The sequence below is a fragment of the Nilaparvata lugens genome, chromosome X, assembly GCF_014356525.2.
Source record: "Nilaparvata lugens isolate BPH chromosome X, ASM1435652v1, whole genome shotgun sequence".
Classification (NCBI taxonomy): Eukaryota; Metazoa; Arthropoda; class Insecta; order Hemiptera; family Delphacidae; genus Nilaparvata; species Nilaparvata lugens.
The window spans coordinates 103,631,974-103,654,678 of NC_052518.1; the positions used below are offsets into that span (position 1 = coordinate 103,631,974).

Sequence of the window (22,705 nt, forward strand, 5' to 3'; positions counted from 1 at the left end):
GGCTATTGTTAGCAATTGATTGTAGAACTCCATACGACATTGATTAATTGTTATGTAACTTACAAAGAAACGCACTTGAAAATACGAGCAAATACTTCTAACTGCTTGATTAATTAATTCGTATGTAAATTTAATTTACGGAAAAACTTACCACCATTTGAGCTTTTTTCCTTCTGTCAAAAAGTCAAAAGAGACTTCTACGCTCGATTCAATCACCAGTTCTCTTTGAAATATGTAGTGCAGGGTTGCAAAAATCTTTATTTTTATCAGAATCAATATATATTCAGTTATTTCCCAATTAGAGACTTGGTTAAGAAATTATGAGAATTATTGCATTTCAGTCCAATAGTTCTTTGAAATTTTAAACAGGAATTATTTGGAGAATTTAACAAACATCCATTTCTAACCCTATCAAGTACAAATTTGCTTGAGAAATGTAGAAAAATGCTTTGAAAACTCAACGAAAAACTATTGGGGAACAAACATTTATATCTAACCCTATCAAGTACAAATTTGCTTGAGAAATGTAGAAAAATGCTTTGAAAACTCAACGAAAAACTATTGGGGAACTTAACAAACATTTATATCTAACCTTATCAAGTACAAATTTGCTTCAGAAATGTAGAAAAACGCTTTGAAAACTCAACGAAAAACTTGAGTCAAAATACCCTCTAAAAATGCTGGGGAACGCTTGGAAAACGTTGTAAAAACGTCTATATTGGGCGTATCTTTGGCGTAATTCTGAAGTCCTGTCAAGACAAAATTTCTAGACCCTAGATGAACTTCTGTACCAAATCTGAACATGATTAAAAACTATCTTGAATAAACCAAGGTCATACCCAACAAATCTTATTTTCCTGGATGGATTTTGATACTTTTACTGTGAGACAACTATATGCCAAAGTCTTAATAAAATACTTAGTGAAAAATAAAAATATTTTCCCAAAGCTGATCACGAACACTTATCATTTCAGACCGGGTGTAACAGAGGAATTTCGAGTTTATCCTACTAAACTTTCATTGATCAGAAGACAGCTAATTTACACAAGCAGTAAATTGATCAATGAAATACCTTTTGACTTAGATTTCAAAATTAGTAAAAAGAGCGTCAATGAGTGGATTAAGAGGGAATATTTCTTTACCTTAAGTATAGCAATTCAATTTTAATTCTTTTATTTTCATTTTATAGTCTTTTCTCTGCACAATATTTGTTTGATTTTTTATGATTCTGCTGTTTTTAAAGTTTCTATTGTAATTATTAGTTGAATTTAACCTTAACTTAACTGCATTATTTCGAAATACTATGTTTTTCTTTTACTGTTATGCAACTCTCACCAGCGGGCAAAGATTTTCTTTTTACAATAAATGAATTAATCACTACTGTGACAACGTGATCTCTCGGCAGTTCCGCCATCTTCTTGGTTGTCTTTTTGCTGGTAATGCCTAGATTTTATATTTTATTTTTATTTTATTCAAGTATATGTATTAGTAATTAAGTTTATTTAATTATATTTTTAATGGTATGTCATATTATAAAGAGTTTGTAGTATGTTTTGAATATTCTAATTGGCAATAAATGAAATTGAATTGATGATCTGTAAATTAGTTCTTGAGAAAGCAGGAAAACGCTCAAAAACTGCCGAGCCGATCTTGTGCGGAACTTAGGCGTCTTGACTTCTAATAAAACAGTTTTATACCTCAGCTGAGCCTGTGTACCAAATTTGATCTTATCTTGAAAAAAATGGTAATATTTTAGGTACTTGTATGTAATTACAGTAATCACAAACATTACATTCCAATAGATCCATTTATCATAAAATACATTATATAAAATGAAAGTCAATATAGCCTACCAGTGTACTGTGTATTTCTAGTACAGTAGTTGTAAAGGTTTTCTTTTTCAACTATGAATATCAGAAGGTATTTTCATTTGTTCTAAATCCAACTGAATGTGCTTTCATTGAGAAACTATTTTGAAGTAAGTTTTGTGACTAACATCCTAAATTATTTGAGAACAAAGTCCTCGATATTGATTTGGATTTGAATTCAACCATCAATAATAATCATATCGAGTGACCTGACTGGCTCAGGTCTGGTGTCAGAGTTTTCAGGTCGCAACTGATCAATTTCAGGGGCTCTGACATGACCTTACCGACTGCTCTTTAGGCAGCTTGGACCGACGACTTAACGTGTCCATCCGAAACACGGGAGTGGTCCGAGAGAAATATCTGGCCCTGGCTGGAATTTGATTGAAATTGAATTTGAAATTCTGTATTCTCCAAAAAAGATTAACAATACAATTATATTTGCATGTAAAAATAAAAATACATTCCATTGGAGGCTCCTCTTATGAGCACATGCCTGTGAGAGAGGAGCGAGTTGTCTAGTAGCAAAAATATACATAATCTCAAATTAAACTATTTATAGTTATGAAAAATTTGACTAAATACAATAAAAAAAATTGTTGAAAAGAGAATAGACTAGAGTAACAAATGATACAAAAAGATATAAAGCAAATAAAATTAAAAAAAAATAATAATTTTTTTTATCAAGCAAATAAAATAAACCAAATCAGGAAAGAAGTCCAATCCCGGGCCCAGGCCTCTGCACTATAAAGCCAGCATCTAATCCAGTAATATTCAAATACTAGGCAACTAAACTATTCAAATATAGGCTTACTATAGAATATACGTATTCTTTTAACGGAAATTCGCATTAGAAAAATCATCATACAAATAATACCTGAATCTGTATTAATCTATATATATAAAAGCGAAATGGCACTGACTGACTGACTCACTCACTCACTAGCAGGACTAAAAATCTACCGGACCAAAAACGTTCAAATTTGGTAGGTATGTTCAGTTGGCAGTTTAGAGGCGCACTAAGAACGGATTTGGAAAAATTTCCAAAGATACGCCCAAAATCTGCGTTTTTTAGCGTTTTCTCAGCTTTATCGAGAACAAATGAACAGAAAATGTTCAAATTTACTACAGAAGCTCAGCTGGGGTGTAATAATGTTGTGTTAGAAGGAATTTGAAATAACGCCAAAGATACGCCCAAAATTAGCGGATTTTTTGCGTTTTCTCAGTACTTTGACTTTCTGATGGAATGAAGCATGCTCAAATGGAAAATGCAGGCGAGCGAAGCGAGCCCGCTGATCTCATTTCTGGACGATCCAGCCGGGGGTCCAGGGGGCGGAGCCCCCTGGCTAGACGGATATGGCGAGCGAAGCGAGCCTGACGGCTATTACCTAATATAATTCGTATTAATTAAATAATGACACATTAATTTACTGCATTTGCAGATTGTCTAGTAAGCAATCAATCAGCCTTTGTTGAGTAACTTTATTTCTGCAAACATTTATGAGAAGTTTCCAATTACTTCTTCTGATTAAGCTGTCAAAAATCAATCAGCCTTATCAAAAACTTGAGGGAAACTTGTTGAAAAGAAAAATATTCAAAATTTTCAACACATTCCAAGATAAACATGATCAACAGAAGGGGAATTACTGCTAGGGGAATCACAGATTCATTGACCTTGGAAAAGCTCTTCATCTTTGTTCTCTTGTTGCGTCGGTGAAGCCTATTTTAAAATCACCTTCATCATCATTATAAAAATTATACATTAAATTGACGACCTTTGTTGTTTTATTATGTGCTAATGAATCAAGTGCATTATTCACATTGTATGTATATACTATACTCTATCTACATTCCATTGGGACACTATAAAACTTGACAGTTATTCAAGAATTATTTCCTGTTGGGAATTGTTAACACCGGTAGTGTTTGCTTTGAAAAAATATTAATAATTACCTGCTTTTCTCACGGAAATATCAATATGCTGATATAATTTTTTATGCTTCCGGTTTAGTAGGGTTTCTAATCGTGTTCCTATTCAAATAATCATGAGGTATTATTATTACATTTTAATTAGAATGGTACTGATTATCTGTATCCATATCCTGAATATTACATTGAACTCATTTAATTTTTTCATTTCATTTTCCATCACACTGACCTCCTATGAAAGGGGTATAAGGATTTGTCAATTATAATCTAAATCGTCAATCTTTGCATTCCATAATGCAAAAAGAATTCCTCACTGGAATAAGGACAAACCTGCAACAACTCCTCCCTCACCTTAATTCTGAACTTTTCACCTGTAAGAGCCTTTATGCGTGTTGGCAATGAATTATAAAGCCGAATTCCTGCACTCTTTACCCCCCTCTCATACATACCAGTTCGATGAATGTCGTCTCTGAGGTTTTGTCTATTTGAGGTTTTGTGGAACAACTCTCCTGTATTGAACCTATCTTTATTCCTATCATTAAAACAAAGAGCCTCCAAAATATATACAGTTGGTAGTGGGAGAATCTTTAACTCTTTGAAATAATCTCTACAACTTGCTCTAATAGATTCACCTACCATCACTCTAACTGCCCACTTTTGAATCCTAAATATATGTATTGCATGAGTTGAATTGCCCCAAAATATAACACCGTATGAAAGAAGAGAATGGAACACAGCAAAATAAAAACTTCTAAGCGTTCCTGCATCCAGCAATTTCTTCACGGTTCTAAGATCAAATACTGCCGAGTTTAGTTTGATTTTTAGTTGGTCTAAATGAGGTCGCCAGGAGAGTTCAGAGTCCAGCACTACTCCAAGTACCTTTGCCTCGTTTGCTGAACCTATGTTTTCGCCCCACTTGGATGTAATGAGCTGGTTTACGTGCGTCATATGGAGGCCGAAAGTTATTGTTTTCTGACCAGGCCGGTAAAATTTTTACGGCCCTAGGGCTGTAAAATAACCTTGAAGTCAGCTGATTCTGATTTGATGTGAACGTGTTTACAAAATAGTTTATGAAACGGAATCAGTTTTTGCTTCCAGAATTGAATAAAGTATTCAGCAATAATATACTATCATTTTATTTGGATGAATGAAATACAGATAAGATATATTATAAACTATTAAAATTTGATTTTCAGAGTAGGATAGAACTTCTAACCTAAACTTCCCAAGTCGATGACAACGAGCATTGTTGACGTTGACATTCAGATTGGTCAAATTTCAAGTGTGCTAAAACAGCTGATCGAAAAACTTTTCATTATTTTTGTTTATTATTCAATAATTAAAACATTTATAATAATATCATCTTATTGTCATATGAAAGAATAAAAAAGTATAAACTCAACCTCCCACATAATTGAACATAATCTTTTAGGTTATTTAGACAAATCAGAATAAAAAATAAAAATACTTGAGACAATTTCCTGATATTCAGATTACCTCAGATTTGCTAGATCTATGACCTTCCACTTTTGCTTTCGGAAGTGTTCAATGAACAATTATTCTCATATATATATATATATTGTATATTTTTCTGTGTGGCGAAAAATAGCGTTCGCACCATGGGCAAAAATGTTTTTCCGGCTCTCAATCTTTTCTAGTCCTCGGCCTACAGCCTCGGACTTGAAAATCGATTTCAAGCCGGAAAAGTCTCATTTTCGGCCCTAGGTGAGAAATATACTATTCCATCTCTCGTATCCAATACTGCTTCCCGAGCCGTCCTGATCATATTCTGTGACAATAACTTCAATATAAATTCGGACTTCAATCAAAGTTTCACAGAATCCTTATTGTTTGGAAATATGGATTGATACAATGAACATATTACTTGAAAGTTACCTCACACAAAAATGATATTACATCATATCATATTCTCCTAAAGTGTATCTCATATATCATAGCATATACTCCTGAAGTTTTATATCATATAATTGAGTTGACAAGGGTTTCGAGGTATCAAGTATGAAATTTTTAAGTTGTATTCCATGAATCCAAAAATAGAAAACTATCAAAAAAATTGAAAAAGCTCTAGTGCAGAATTTGTTTTTTATAGATTTTGTATTATTATCATAGAATAGAATAGAATAGAATCAGAGCCGGAAAAACATTTTTGCCCATGGTGAGAACGTTATTTTTCGCCACACAGAAAAATAAACAATATAAATATGAGAATAATTGTTTATTAGGCACTTCCGAAAGTAAAACAAGAAGGTCATAGCTCTAGCAAATCTGAGGTAATCTGAATATCAGGAAATTGTCCAAGTATTTTTATTTTTTATTCTGATTTGTCTAAATAACCTAAAAGATTATGTTCAATTATGTAAGAGGTTGAGTTCATACTTTTTATTCTTCCATTGACAATAAGATGATATTATCATAAATGTTTTGATTCTTGAATAATAAACACAAATAATGAAAAGTTTATTGATCAGCTGTTTTAGCACACTTGAAATTTGGCCTATCTGAATGTCAACGTCAACAATGCTTGTTGTCGTTGACTTCGGAAGTTTAGGTTAGAAGTTCTATCCTACTCTGAAAATCGAATTTGAATAGTTTATAATATATATCTTATCTGTATTTTATTCATCCAAATAAAATGATAGTATCTTATTGCAGAATACTTATTCAATTATAGAAGCATAAACTGATTCCGTTTCATAAACCATTTTGTAAACACGTTCACATCAAATCAGAATCAGCTGACTTCAAGGTTATTTTACAGCCCTAGGGCCGTAAAACTTTTACCGGCCTGGTCAGAAAACAATCATTTTCGGCCTCCATGTGACGCACGAAAACCAGCTCATTACATCCAAGTGGGGCGAAAAGAATATTCTTAGGTATTTTTTTCTTATACGTTTCTATTAATAGTGATAACATCTCTCACTAGGTATTTTTTTCTCATACGTTTCTATTAATAGTGATAACATCTCTCACTCAATGGATATCTGTTTAGTATTATTGCCTCCAATCAACTAATAAATCAATATGATTGATGATTGGCAGGTAGTTGGGAGAAGGTAATAGAGAACCCTGATTGAAGTGGCCACTTCTATAATATTGTACTAATTCCATGCTAACAAATATTTTCCTAAGGGAATTGAAAAAAGTAAATTCGTATGGCTTTTGTTGGTGGGGAGTCCCTTGCGGGAAGATCCCACCGCCTGAATATATAATAATTTAAGCCGTCAATGGCCCTTACGACTGTCATACTTCAGCCGGGACCGACTGTTTAACGTGTCCATCCGATAACACGGAATTGAAAAAAGTTACTGATTGGATTATTGAGGAATTTACGGGCTGCTCAACTAAGAAGCCTACAGTTATGTTACTATAAAATAGAAGATCAATACGGTAATCCTAAATCAATAGTTGATTACTATTGGATGTCTTATTTATTGGATTAATGGCATTATTCTATGAATAATTCATCAGAATAATGCTCCAAAAAAGTACCATTGAGCATCAAAAATAGCTATTTGATAAGTTTAAAATTTTCTCCAGGGAATTGAAAAAAACATGATTTAGGTAAGTACACTTTAGTGTGACTGCAACTGGTAAAGTATAGTCCACATCAACAGAACGCACATTTCTCCGGCGAGAGTTACAAAATTTGTTGATTCTGAAGCGATTGTGTTTGAAAAAAGGAGGCATTTTCAGAAATTTTCATGAACTAATCGATGGAGGACATATTTGATTTTCAGTTTATAACATTTTTTTGCATATCTAGCAACGTTCTATTAGTGATAATTTAATAAATGTGAAAAATTCTTGAAAATAAGGCATGTGATGTTATCTATTGGCAGCTGTAGTTATCACAGTTTTCCGAATTTCCCAGAGTTTCCAGATTTTCCCGGAGGATATCGCTGCTCTCCCGTTCCAAAATCAATAGATGTTCGCGCCTCGTTTGAACAATTGGAGATGAGGAAGAGAAGAACAAGTAGAAGAAGGAGAAGAAGCACAAGAAGAAGTGGGATTAGTTTCACTTCTCTTTTTTTGTTTCTTCCACTTCCTCTCATAATATTTCTTGGAGGATTTCGCTATTATAATTAGCATAATCGTGTGGTTGATTATGAATATCATGTTTATTATCTTCTTATTCTTCTTCATCTTCTCCTACTCCTCCACCTCCTGCTCCTCCTCCTACTCCTCCTCCTCCTCCTCCTCCTCCTCCTCCTCCTACTCCTCCTCCACCTCCTCCTCCTCCTCCTCCTCCTCCTCCTCCTCCTCCTCCTCCTCCTACTCCTCCTCCACCTCCTCCTCCTCCTCCTCATGTTCTCGCTCTTTTTCTTCTATTTCTATTCTTCCGATTTGTCCCACTCCCTCTATCTGTTTTTTGTATTTCTTTCTCTTCTCTAACCAATCGATTACTCTAGGTCTCTCTCTCTTTTTCTTCTTCTTCTTCTTCTTCTTCTTCTTCTTCTTCTTCTTCTACTTCTTCTACTTCTTCTACTTCTACTTTCTTCTTCTTCTTCTTCTTCTTCTTCTTCTTCTACACCTCCTCCTCCTCCTCCTCCTCCTTCCTCCTCCTCCTCCTCCTCCTCCTCCTCCTCCTCCTCCTCCTCCTCCTCATCCTCCTCCTCATGTTCTCGCTCTTTTTCTTCTATTTCTATTCTTCCGATTTGTCCCACTCCCTCTATCTGTTTTTTGTATTTCTTTCTCTTCTGTAACCAATCGATTACTCTAGGTCTCTCTCTCTTTTTCTTCTTCTTCTTCTTCTTCTTCTTCTTCTTCTTCTTCTTCTACTACTAATTCTTCTTCTTCTTCTTCTTCTTCTTCTTCTTCTTATTCTTATTCTTCTTCTTCTTATTCTTCTTCTTCACTCATGATTATGATTATCATAATCATGTTGTTGATCATGGTTATCATCATGAATACTATGAGAGGAAGTGAAACTAATCCCACTTCTTCTTGTGCTTCTTCTCCTTCTCCTACTTGTTCTTCTCTTCCTCATCTCCCTAGACACCTTCCTATAGTGCGGTCCACGTTATAATGGCAGTGGATAAAGATATAAGAATAGCGATGCCGATTCTCTGCATTAATTAATTATATATCTACACTGTCAAAAACATAATTGGCATCGTTGTGGAATTAGAAAAGGATAGTAACACCGGCTTTATCAAATAATAGACAAGGATAGCGAAACCTAAGTTGATCAAATACTGTCATTATAACGTGGACCTCACTATAAACACCTCATCTCCTCCACGACATCCTCCCTAGAAACATTAAATTGTTATTGGTTCAATCTCTTATCTTCCCACATTTAATGTATTGTAATTCTGTTCTCAACGATATTATGCAAGTCACTCTGAATGATAAACTACAGCGTTGCCAAAATTATTGTCTACGTTTCGTCTACTCTCTTCAACGTCATGAACATATCACCCCTGCCCACATTGCCAGTTCAACATTGAAGCTTCCCGATCAAAGACGTTTTCGAATAGTCAAGCTTGTTAGAGATATCTTGAAATACGGAAATCCGAACTATTTCAAAGATGATTTCAAATTAAATTTTGTTTCTGAAGGTAGGAGGATAGATGTTTCACATACTAGAACGTTAGGAGAAAGTACGATGGATACCCAACCATCGAACCACTATTTTCACAAAATCCTTTTTAGTCAGTGACTGTCGTGCATGGAATGTACTTCCTGTTTCTATCAGGTCCATCGAGAGCCGAGCGAGCTTCATCCTGACTTTAAAAAAAAACATCTTTTGGAACAAATGACTGAAACTGTCCGGCCCTAGAACGATCACATGACAACCATCCCTCACCCATCCCACCAATACAAACCTATAAACCTGTTATAGAATGAATTGTGTATATATAAACTCATGTTATTTTAATTATTCACTGCATACTGCTGTATATTACTGAAAGTTGATTACCCTGATCTACTTTCAGCCTACTCCATTTTATTAATCAATGATTTGATCTCATCTACCTATATAATTATTTTACTTTATTAATTTTCTGTTTTTTTTCTCTAAAATATTCATATTAATTAAAACTTGTACAATATTTCCATTTATAAATAAATCCTTAGTTTAATCAATGAAGTTAACGTTTTGGTAGAGAGTTAGTGGGAAGGATATTTTTAATATTCTTTCCGAAGAATGGGCATTGATATGTCCAAAGATCCGCCAATTTATGTAGAAGCATAACAATATAATTGTCTATAGTTATTACAAATTGCTTTTTTCATATCATATACAGTTCAATAATTATTTTCTTAGTCTATATTATGTAAATTCATCTATAATTTTGCTGTATTGTAAGCTATTGTATATAAGTGTATAAGCCAGTATATATTGTAATCTACATAAATAAAGTACACAATCAATCATCTCCAATATTGTTCAAACGAGGCGTGAACATCTTCGCGAGGAGTAGGAGGAGGAGGGGGAGGTGGAGAAGAAGAAGAAGAAGAAGAAGAAGAAGAAGAAGAAGAAGAAGAAGAAGAACATCTATTGATTTTGGAACGGGAGAGCAGCGATATCCTCCGGTAAAATCTGGAAACTCTGGGAAATTCGGAAAACTGTGATAACAACAGCTGCCAATAGATAACATCACATGCCTTATTTTCAAGAATTTTTCACATTTACTAAATTATCACTAATAAAAAGTTGCTAGATATGCAAAAAATGTTATAAACTGAAAATCAAATGTGTCCTCCATCGATTAGTTCATGAAAATTTCTGAAAATGCCTCCTTTTTTCAAACACAATCGCTTCAGAATCAACAAATTTTGTAACTCTCGCCGAAGAAATGAGCGTTCTGTTGATGTGGACTATACTTTACCAGTTGCAGTCACACCAAAGTGTACTTACCTAATTCATGTTTTTTTTCAATTCCCTGGAGAAAATTTTAAACTTATCAATTTAGCTATTCTTGATGCTCATGGTACTTTTTTGGAGCATTATTCTGATGAATTATTCATAGAATAATGCCATTAATCTAATAAATAAGACATCCAATAGTAATCAACTATTGATCTAGGATTACCGTATTGATCTCCTATTTTATAGTAACATAACTGTAGGCTTCTTAGTTGAGCAGCCCGTAAATTCCTCAATAATCCAATCAGTAACTTTTTTTAATTCCGTGTTATCGGATGGGCACGTTAAACTGTCGGTCCCGGCTGAAGTATGACAGTCGTAAGGGCCATTGACGGCTTAAATAAATGATATATTCAGGACTGTCCCACACTCCAGGTAGTCACACCAAAATGTGTAAACGAATAAGCATAAAAATGCTATAAACTGAAAATCAAATGTGTCCTCTGTCGACTAGTTCATGAACACTCCTGGAATGTCCTTCTTTCTACGAACACAATGACTTTAGAATCAACTAATTTTGTAATTCTCGCCAGAGAAATGTGCGTTCTGTTAATGTGCACAGTCCCACACTCCAGGTAGTCACACCAAATTGTGATAAAGAAATGTGATTATTAGCTTTTAAGAACATATATTATCATAATTCCAAACAGCCAAGATTTATGAAATTTTTTGGAAGCATTGTTCTGATTCAACAGAATAATGCCACTAATCTAATAAAATGAGACATTCCGATAATGATTTACCATTGATCTAATGAAATGTGCGTTCTGTTGATGTGGACTATACCAGTTGTAGTCATACCAAAGTGTCTTAGATATCTATTCAATATATTTTACTAATTAAAATATTCGATATTTTGGAGCATTATTCTAATGAATTATTCATAGAATAATGTCATTAATCTAATAAATAAGACATCCAATAGTAATTAACTCTTCAATGTTTGATTCCATTACGAACTGCTTGTTAAATAATCACTTTGAACAATTAATTACGACATAGCAGTCAGGTATTTATATAAATAAAAGCTATTAGCTTCTACTTACATTAGTGTAGCGCTTTCGGACACTAGGCCCTTCATCAACACTGGCTGTCACTTCCGTTGTTGAATACATATGGTTAGTAAGCAGCGTGGTTTGTGGGAGTGGCGGGAATTTTTGAACTGTTGGCGGGAATGTTTGAATTTGTGGATTATTGGAGTAGGAGGTTGAAGAGGCTGTGTGATTTGAAGTTTGTTTGCTCATTAAGGATGTTGTGGGGGTCTCTTTTAGTATGTTTATATATTTCAAATTGTTCCAAGGTGTTTAGTTCAGGCCCTTTGTTTCTGATGTGTAGAATTTTTAAATTTGTGGCTATGTCTGTGTAGGTGTGATTGTTTCCTATCAAGTGGGTTGCAAATGCTGATTCGGGGTTGTTGATGTGTTCTTTGAATCTTTTTTTAAATGAACGGCCGCTGTGCCCAAGGTAGTATTTTTGGCAATTTGAACTGTTGAGTTTGTATACTGTTGTATACCCTGGGTTTTCGTATAGGTTTTGTTTCTGTTCTCTGTTCAGAAATTCCCGCCACTCCCACAACCCATGCTGCTTACTGCAGTATACCAGAAACCAGATGTTATGCAAAACAGATGACATAAATCAGTTATAATATTTAATAGTTTGTTGATTGGAATTCACTCGATCCTACATATTTTAATAGAGATTACACACGTTGGGTATTAATCTTTGAGACTTATTTATTTCTAATATTCTACATGGCGCAGTCGGTAAATAAAAATCACAGCAAATGTCAACCATTCGACGGAACAACCGAAGATTGGATATATTGGCACGAAAGGTTCAAGATTTTCCTACGAAATGGAAACATCAAAAACGAAGAAAAAAAACGAGACTTACTACTTGAGAATCTGGGACCGCAACCATTCAAGATAGTTTTCGATTCTATGCATCCGACCCCCATAAACAACATTGGATTTAATGATGCGATAGAAGTCTTAAACAAATACTACACGAAACCACAAGCACCTCTATCCCAGAGAGTTTGTTTTTCTCGACGATTCCGGAATGAAGGTGAGACCATAACTCAATTTGAACTAGATTTAAGGTTTCTCGCAGGAAATTGTAATTTTGGTGATAACCTGGATGAACGTTTAAGAGATCAGTTCATATTAGGCATCAACAACGATAGTTGGCAACTTGAGTTATTGAGAATGCATGCATCAACACAAACAACTTTTACAAAAATAGTAGAATCAGCAAAATTGCTAGAAACCGTTAACCTTCAACAGCAAGAAATTAAAAACAGTTCTACAAATTTGAATAGAGTAAAAATTTCTGATAAACATCAGGCAATGGAATCTAACCCTCAAAAGTACAACGAAAAATATGAAAAGAAATCGACTCTAAAATTGAACAAAAATACACATTGTCTCCGTTGTGGAAACCGGCGACATTCTGATGGTGTCATGTGCACTGCAAATAACAAATTTTGTAAAGCTTGCGGAGGTAAGAACCATTTTGCTAGAGCATGTCTAAAAGTAGGGAACGCTACAATTGTAAAAGACAAACAGATAAATCAGGTCCGCGAAAATTTATCAATAGAAGATGACAACCTGTCACTTTCCGATATTGAACATATAAGAACTCTGGAAAAAGGCTGTAAAGTAATGGTGAACGTTAAACTCAACAACAACACAGTGAAAATGCTGTATGATCCAGGTGCCGCTTACAGCGTTATTAACGAGAAATTATGGAAAAAAATTGGAAGTCCCATTTTAAAACCAACAAGAAACCTCACGGCATACACAGGGATTGACATTGAAACACTTGGAGAAACACATATAAATGTCAATGCTTTTGGTGACTCCAGGAAATTACCAGTAATTGTTATAAAGAAAGATGACATACCTTTGTTTGGACTTAATTGGGTCCTCAAATTCAATCTACCCTTACCTCCCGGTGCTGAAATATGCTCAGTAAAAAAAACGATAAGCTCTCCACAAAAAAAGAACTCAGTTTTGGTAAATAAAATAATCACAGATTTTTCTGATGTTTTCAATCCAAATCTGGGAACAATAAAGAACTGCAAGGTACTTTTCCACATGTCAAAAAATGCCATACCAATAGTTGCAAAACCACGTCCAGTTCCGTTTTCCTTAAGAAAAGCAGTAGAAATGGAACTACAACGTTTAGTAGACAGTAATGTACTATCACCTGTAAACACAAGTGAAGAACCTATCACATGGTCCTCACCAATAGTTATTGTGGTGAAACCTACAGGAGCAGTCCGGATATGTGCTGATTTTAAAACCACCATAAACAAGTTTATAAGTCCAGACAACTATCCCCTACCTAGGTTTGAAGAAATCACTTCAAAACTTACAGGAGGGAAAGAATTCACAATTATTGATTTGAAGGATGCATATCTACAAATGGAAGTTGATACTTCTGTACAAAAGTATCTCACTATTTCTACTCATAAAGGATTTTTCAGATATTCACGCCTTCCTTTTGGGATAAAAATAGCAACAGCAGCTTTTCAGTGTAAAATGGATCAAATCTTGGCTGGCTTGGAAGGCGTTGCATGTCTTTTAGACGATGTAATAATAACAGCTCCCACAAGAGAAGAACACATTAACAGAGTCAGGGAAGTGTTAAAACGTTTTGAAAACAATGGACTTCGAGTACAAACCACAAAATGTAAATGGTTTGAGGAATCAGTAAACTATTTGGGACACAGAATAGATCAAACAGGTATACACCCCACAACTGAACACATCAAAGCCGTAGAAGATATGCCATCACCGAAAAATGTCAAAGAACTAAGATCCTTCTTGGGATCAATCAACTACTACAGTAAATTTGTTCCACATTTACAATCACTGTGCGTTCCGTTACACAAATTACTTCAAAAAGGAGCAAATTGGCACTGGGATAAAAAACATGAACAAATCGCTACAAAATTGAGACATTTATTAACAACATCAGATACTTTAGCTCATTATGATGAATCACTTCCTCTAATTCTTGCCACAGACGCAAGTGAAGTCGGATTAGGTGCAGCTCTTTTTCACAGATATACTGATGGTACTGAAAGGCCAATTTTGTTCGCATCAAGACGACTTGACAAAGCTGAAAAACGGTACAGTGTGATTGAAAAAGAAGCATTAGGTTTAATTTTCGGAGTAACACGTTTTGAACAGTTCCTCTATGGCAGACACTTTGAGATTCGTACTGATCATAAAGCTTTAGTGAAAGTTTTCGGTGAAAATGACTCTATTCCAAAAGTTGTTTCCAACCGTATTGCTAGATGGGCTTTAATTTTGAGCTCATACGACTACTCAATAAATTATCACAGAGGTGCAGATAATGCAACGGCGGATATGCTATCAAGGTTTCCTTTGGAAAATGTATTGAAGTCAAAAAACGAAAAGTTAGGGGAAAACAATAGAGCACATCTTTTCCACCTTCGATTTCAAGATATACCATTATCAACAAAGAGCTTACAAGAAACAACAAAACATGACACAACACTTGCAAAAGTTACAAACTATCTCCGAAGTGGTTGGACAACAGATACAAATGTAAACAAAGAACTACTACCATATTACAATAAACGAGAAGAACTATCATTTGAAAATGGCATACTCCTCTGGTCGGGTCGTTTAGTCATACCCACAAGATTAAGAACAAAAGTACTACAAATTCTTCATGAAGGTCATCCAGGAATTGTAGCAATGAAAGGAAAAACACGATTCCAAGTATGGTGGCCTGGACTGGACAAAGATTTAGAGGAACATGTAAAACACTGCACCGCATGTCAAGAAAACAGAAACAGAGATGTTGAGATGCCACTTTTCTCATGGACTCTTCCAACAGAAGTGTGGTCTAGAATCCACATAGATTTCGCAGGACCATTTTTAGGGAAAATGTGGTTAGTCGTTGTAGATGCTAGATCGAAATGGCTCGAAGTAATACCCATGTCAACAACCACAACAAAATCCACGATCAATATATTACAAGATCTATTTTCTAAATTTGGCTACCCAAGAATAATTGTAAGTGACAACGGTCCTCAACTGACTTCGTATGAATTCCAAAATTTCTGCAAAGAACTGAACATAAAACATGCACGTATCACCCCATATCACCCAAAAAGCAATGGATTGGCGGAGCGTTGTGTACGAACGTTCAAAGAACGTATGGGAATTTCAAAAGGAAGTACTGGCACCTTACAAGAAAAACTAAATAAATTTTTATTCGCTCATAGAACATCCCCAAAGAGAGCAACGGGAAAAACACCTGCTTTTATGATGTTCGGTCGCGAGTTACGCTGCAAAATAGATCTATTACTACCAGATGTTAACGACAGAGTAGACGAAGAGTTAGTTAGACAAGGGAACAGCAAGCCGAGAGTCAACGCAAAGGTGTTCGGAGAGGGCGATGGCGTATGGGTACTAGACAGATCAGGCAAAGGCTACAAAAAAGGAAAAATCGTTAAAGTAAATGGACCATACTCATACCTAGTGAATGTTGAGGAAACGATGAGAAGATGCCACGCAGATCAACTGCGATATGCAGATTGAACTTAAGAAGAAAGGGGGAAGATGTAGTATACCAGAAACCAGATGTTATGCAAAACAGATGACATAAATCAGTATTTTTTCCAATTCCCTGAAGAAAATATTTGTTAGCATAGAATTACTACAATATAATAGAAGTGGTCACTTCAATCAGGGTTCTCTATTACCTGATCCCAACTATTTGTCTTCAATCATATTGATTTATTGGAGGCAATATATAATATTAATCAGATATCCATTGAGTGAAAGGTGTTATCACTATTAATAGAAACGTATAAGAAAAACATACCTAAGAATATTCTTCCTATTTTGTCTAGGAGAGATGAAGGCAGTCATTATATTCTATATTCTATTGACACTACTAAATGAAGTGATGAGGGTTTGATACATATAATAAATGACACAAGAAATAATAAATTAACGCTGCAAGTACAGTGATAAAATATTGTGCAACTTAAGTTAAGTTAAGTATTAATAAGTTATTGTGCAACCGGCACAAGAACAGAACACGGTAGTCTATAGTGTAGCGGTTTTCACAGATTAGAAGATTTTATTTATTCAACACACAGCAATACAAAAAAATCTGGTGTGGTACACTGACACAACTTTCCTTGCTCATATTTGAAACTACGATCAGACTTCTGTATATTTGTATATATAATTGTTTTCAGAGTACTTTTTCCTTTGTGTAAATTGTGAAATTCGATGATTTTTTTAGTCGTCATTTTTTTAAAGTCGTCAAAACAGCTGTTCTACAGATGAAATATCTCGACTATGTGTTCTTTTTATGAACTGCGCTACCTACCTACCTCATGCACGAGAAAGAGGTTACTAAGTCCATTTCTCAAGGATGGGTTGGACCCCCCATTAGTTTCCCAGAAAGGAGCCTCATGCCAGTTGATAGAGCTGATAAATAACTAACTATAAATAAATAAATAAATAACTATACAGGGTATGAATTTGAAGAAAATCGGTCAAGTTATTTTTGAGAAAATCGTGAAAAACATGTTTTTTTGTAATTATCCGCCATTTTTCTCAAGAATATTACGGAGCTCCTGCAATTTTCCCAGAAATGAGACTCATGTCAGTTGATAGGGCTTATAAATAGCTATCCATGGTATAAATTTTAAGAAAATCGTTAGAGCCGTTTTCGAGAAAACCGTGATTAACATGGTTTTTTAGTGATTATCCGCCATTTTTCTCAAGATTATTACGGAGCTCCTGCAATTTTCCCAGAAATGAGACTCATGTCAGTTGATAGGGCTTATAAGTAGCTATCCATGGTATAAATTTTAAGAAAATCGTTAAAGCCGTTTTCGAGAAAACCGTGAAAAACATGGTTTTTTAGTAATTATCCGCCATTTTTCCCGCCATCTTGAATTGTATTTTATTGAATTTCTTTTTGTCGGATCCTCATGGTATAAGGACCTTAAGTTTAAATTTTTTCAGTCAATCGGTTAATTAGGAATGGAGTTATCGTGTTCACAGACATACACACACACACAGTCCACTAACCAAAATCATGTTTTTGGACTCAGGGGACCTTGAAACGTATAGAAAACTTGAAATTAGGGTACCTTAATTTTTTTTGGAAAGCAATACTTTCCTTACCTATGGTAATAGGGCAAGGAAAGTAAAAAGCAGTTGAATATCGTCGCTAAAACTAAAGCAAAGCAAATATGGTAGGCATACTCTTCACAACCACCCCTATCAAAGTTGGTTTGGGAAATTTTGATCTGTTAAGTTTAGCCAGGTAGGTCAAAGTTCGTCTAGAGAGCTGTTGATTAAACACGTTGATTAAATACAACGTAATCTGGATTAACTACTCCTTTTTGGTTGGCAGTAGTCATGAGCAGACGGAGGTTAGAAGCCAGCTCCTCCAGTCCCTTTCGATAGTTGTAACTTCATTCACATGAAGAATTATTTGTTTCAGGAGTATTTGCACTTTCAATTACCATATTCTCTACAACATCAAATTTAGGATCCATCTTCACTATGTTTGGTGAGTATGATTTAATTATTTCCATATCTATTCATTCATTCATTCATTCATTCATTTACAGGATAATAAATCATACAATTTTGAACCGGCTCGACCCAAGAATTATTCTCTTCTCCCTATCATGATCACTTACAATCCGTATTACAAAAATTTTGCTATTGACCACAGTTTTATTCAATTTTTAAGATTTTATTCAAATATATCAATACCGTTTGAATAATTATTTAACATATTTCCCTTCATTAAAACCTTCAACCAATTTCTTTTCTGTTTAGTGATAATAGTTAATTACTGGTTAATTACTCAATTAATTAATCCGTATTACAAAAAATTTGCCATTGAACACAGTTTTATTCAATTTTTAAGATTTTATTCAAATATACCAATACCGTTTGAATTTTAATTTCACATAAAATTCATGAAAACCTTCAACCAATTTTTTTTCTGTTTAGTGATAATAGTTAATTACTGGTTAATTACTTGATTAATTAATCACAATTACAAAAAATTTGCTATTGAACACAGTTTCATTCAATTTTGAAGATTTTATTCAAATATACCAATACCGTTTGAATAATTATTTAACATATTTCCCTTCATTAAAACCTCCAACCAATTTCTTTTCTGTTTAGTGATAATAGTTAATTACTCAATTAATTAATCCGTATTACAAAAAATTTGCTATTGAACACAGTTTTATTCAATTTTGAAGATTTTATTCAAATATATCAATACCGTTTGAATAATATTTAACATATTTCCCTTCATTAAAACCTTAAACAAAAGTTTTCTGTTTAGTGATAATAGTTAATTACTGGTTAATTACTCAATTAATTAATCCGTATTACAAAAAATTTGCTATTGAACACAGTTTTATTCAATTTTGAAGATTTTATTCAAATATATCAATACCGTTTGAATAATTATTTAACATATTTCCCTTCATTAAAACCTTAAACAAAAGTTTTCTGTTTCGTGATAATAGTTAATTACTGGTTAATTACTCAATTAATTAATCCGTATTACAAAAAAATTGCTATTGAACACAGTTTTATTCAATTTTGAAGATTTTATTCAAATATATCAATACCGTTTGAATAATTATTAACATATTTCCCTTCATTAAAACCTTAAACAAAAGTTTTCTGTTTCGTGATAATAGTTAATTACTGGTTAATTACTCAATTAATTAATCCGTATTACAAAAAAATTGCTATTGAACACAGTTTTATTCAATTTTGAAGATTTTATTCAAATATATCAATACCGTTTGAATAATTATTTAACATATTCATTAAAACCTTCATCCAATTTTTTTGTTTGGTGATAATAATTAATTACTATGCATTGATGGTTTCAATTTTTTGTTTTTATTGTATCAACCACTTTATTGCTTATTTATCGCCATTTCTTTATCTTGAAGTTGAAACCCATAGTATTTGAGTATCCTACTTTTCAGTTTTCTCTCACAATTAAATTCTTTAAAAAATGCTTTCGTATTCTTAACTCTTGAGCTTCAAGCTATTATTTTGTCCAAAGCTTCATTACGAATTATTCAAGAAGATATGGCATTGAATCATGGGGAAGTGCAGCCGATTATCTTTTATCTAGAGTTGAACGAATACAACTAAGAACATTAAAATGTATAACTACCAGAATTCCTTATGTTAACAATATTGATCCATACAACCCACGCAGCTTACAAATATTCTATCATACATTATCGCCCAAACATTTCTATCTTTTCAAAATTGTAATACTCCACAAAGAAAATTTATACTATAGACTCCTTACTCCTCCCTCACCCTACAATTTAAGATCTCCGTCAATATATGTAGTACCCAGATTCAATAATATTTATGGTAGAAGATCCCTACATTATGTAATTCCCTACTTATTTAACAGACTACCTCCAAATATTCGTGATTACTCTAAGAAGGATGTAATGTTGTATCTCAATAATAACAGCACAATCAATTTAATAATATCACAAACGTACTCATAATTTAAGAAACGTCAAGTTAAAAAAACGACAGCATATGCTTACATTATTAGTATTTTTCAATTTTTGCTGGCTGAAGTTTTGAAATTTTCCTTTTATTGTCACTGCCGCCTGCCTCAACGATAAAAATGTACTATTACTTGTGTAAAACAATTTTTCCCTTATTATTTCATTCCTTTCTAATTAATTTTCATTTTTCCCTTTTTTCATTACTGTAATTCTGTATCAAAATCTGATGTATATTTCTTATTTTATTTTTGCATTTTGTATCAGTTTTCTTTCATTTTTTACTTAAAATCTTTGAAGTGTAATATTTATTTTGTCTAAGTTTATTTATCTTTTGTAACTCAATTTTTTTCCTGTAACTGGGCACCCGCTGAAAAACCTTTGGGTTTGGCAGGACCCTCAACTGTTTGAATTGTGAATAAAATTTTGATTTGATTGAAATTTTTGATTTGAATATCTGGAGAAGTATTAAACTTCTACTCGTATCTTTAGTACTTGTAAAGATATGCAGGTTGCTTATTGAGTAACTTATCATGTTTGGCTCTTGTTGAAACATAAGACTAGACCTTGAACAGGTTGGCTCGTTCATGTTGTTTCCAGATTGTTTCTTATCTTGAGGCTGTGCAAAGGCTAAAAATGAACTTTCTACTGGTGATATTTTTCAAAGTTTTTCGATTTTTATATAATCAAGCTATTAAAATGAAAAAGTTTTCTCAGGAAAACATTTTTTTTCCAATCATTACTTTTTGAGATATGAGCGCCTAGAGTTTAAATTTTTGGGACAGAACATTTCAAATTCGGTAAGAGACTAATCAATGAGATTTAGAGGATAAATTATCCATGGTATTTTTGATTGGATAAAACAAAAAAATTCGGAAATATAAATCTTTGAGAAAGTTATTCAATTTACTAAAAATGACCAAAAATAACTTTTAGTTGAGTTATTTTTAGTAAATTGAATAACTTTATCAAAAATTGATATTTCCGAAAAATTTTTGTTTTATTCAATCAAAAATACCATGGATAATTTATCCTCTAAATCGCATTGATTAGTCTCTTACCGAATTTGAAATGTTCTGTCCCAAAAATTTAAACTTTAGGCGCTCATATCTCAAAAAGTAATGATCGGAAAAAATGTTTTCCTGAGAAAACTTTTTCATTTTAATAGGTTGATGATATAAAAAATCGAAAAACTTTGAAAAATATCACCAGTAGAAAGTTCATTTTTAGCCTTTGCACAGCCTTAAATTATTATATTCATCCACTAAAGGTTAGTTTCATTCCTCTTCCAGAGATAAATAATTTTTAAATTTGAGAAACTCACATTATTACTACGTGAACTTGCCAACAAAATATTTTATAGAATTTTAACAGACTTTGTTAGTTTCATTTCTCTTCTAGAAATAAATAATTTTTACATTTGATAAACTCACTCATTTACCAAGTGAGCTTGCTATATAATTTCTACAAAATATTTTAAAGAGTTTTAACAGACTTTGTTAGTTTCATTTCTCTTCTAGAAATAAATAATTTTTACATTTGATAAACTCACTCATTTACCAAGTGAGCTTGCTATATAATTTCTACAAAATATTCTATAGATTTTCAACAGACTTTGTTAGTTTCATTTCTCTTCTAGAAATAAATCATTTTTACCTTTGAGAAACCCACTCATTTACCAAGTGAGCTTGCTATATAATTTCTACAAAATATTTTATAGAATTTTAACAGACTGTTAGTTTCATTTCTCTTCTAGAAATAAATAATTTTTACATTTGAGAAACTCACTCATTTACCAAGTGAGTTTGCTATATAATTTCTACAAAATATTTTATAGAATTTTAACAGACTGTTAGTTTCATTTCTCTTCTAGAAATAAATAATTTTTACATTTGAGAAACTCACTCATTTACCAAGTGAGTTTGCTATATAATTTCTACAAAATATTTTATGAAATTTTAACAGACTTTGTTAGTTTCATTTCTCTTCTAGAAATAAATTATTTTTACATTTGATAAACTCACTCATTCACTAAGTGAGCTTGCTACATAATTTCTACAAAATATTTTATACAATTTTAACTGACTTTATTATGAGGAGTGACCTATTGTGAGGTCCACGTTATAATGGCAGCATTTGATTAACATTAGTGTTGCTATCCTTGTCTATCATTTGACAAGGCAGAAAGCGCTATCCTTTTCTAGCACTGCAACGTTGCCTGATATTTTTCTAACAATGTAGAAATGTAATAAATGAACCAAATATTTGATCTCAGACATGTTAATTGATTGAAAAATATATCTCCATGACGAATGACAAGAATGAACAGTTAATATTACATCAGATATACTGCTATCAGCTATCTTCAATAGAAGAATATCTATTCATATCTAAATATCATATTTAAATTGTCCGGAATTGTCAGTT

General features: G+C 33.1%; 2 protein-coding genes across 2 annotated transcripts in view; both read left to right on the top strand.

The window, feature by feature from the left end:
* Positions 1-15,422: 15,422 nt before the first annotated feature.
* On the top strand, positions 15,423-16,271 carry LOC120354731 (uncharacterized protein K02A2.6-like). The gene has a single exon (XM_039442177.1). It carries the CDS (start codon positions 15,423-15,425, stop codon positions 16,269-16,271), a length of 849 nt encoding a protein of 282 aa, XP_039298111.1.
* A 1,797-nt stretch (positions 16,272-18,068) lies between these two features.
* Positions 18,069-22,705, top strand: part of LOC111049572 (interaptin) — a 51,386-nt gene continuing 46,749 nt past the window's right edge. Inside the window, exon 1 of the mRNA XM_039442906.1 lies at positions 18,069-18,270. Within this exon, the coding sequence (XP_039298840.1) occupies positions 18,264-18,270 (7 nt within the window). The 5' untranslated portion in view covers positions 18,069-18,263. The remainder of the gene's footprint in view (positions 18,271-22,705) is intronic.

Excerpts from the sequence above, each read along its gene's own strand:
- LOC120354731 (XM_039442177.1), top strand. The coding sequence starts at position 15,423 with ATGAAAGGAAAAACACGATTCCAAGTATGGTGGCCTGGACTGGACAAA.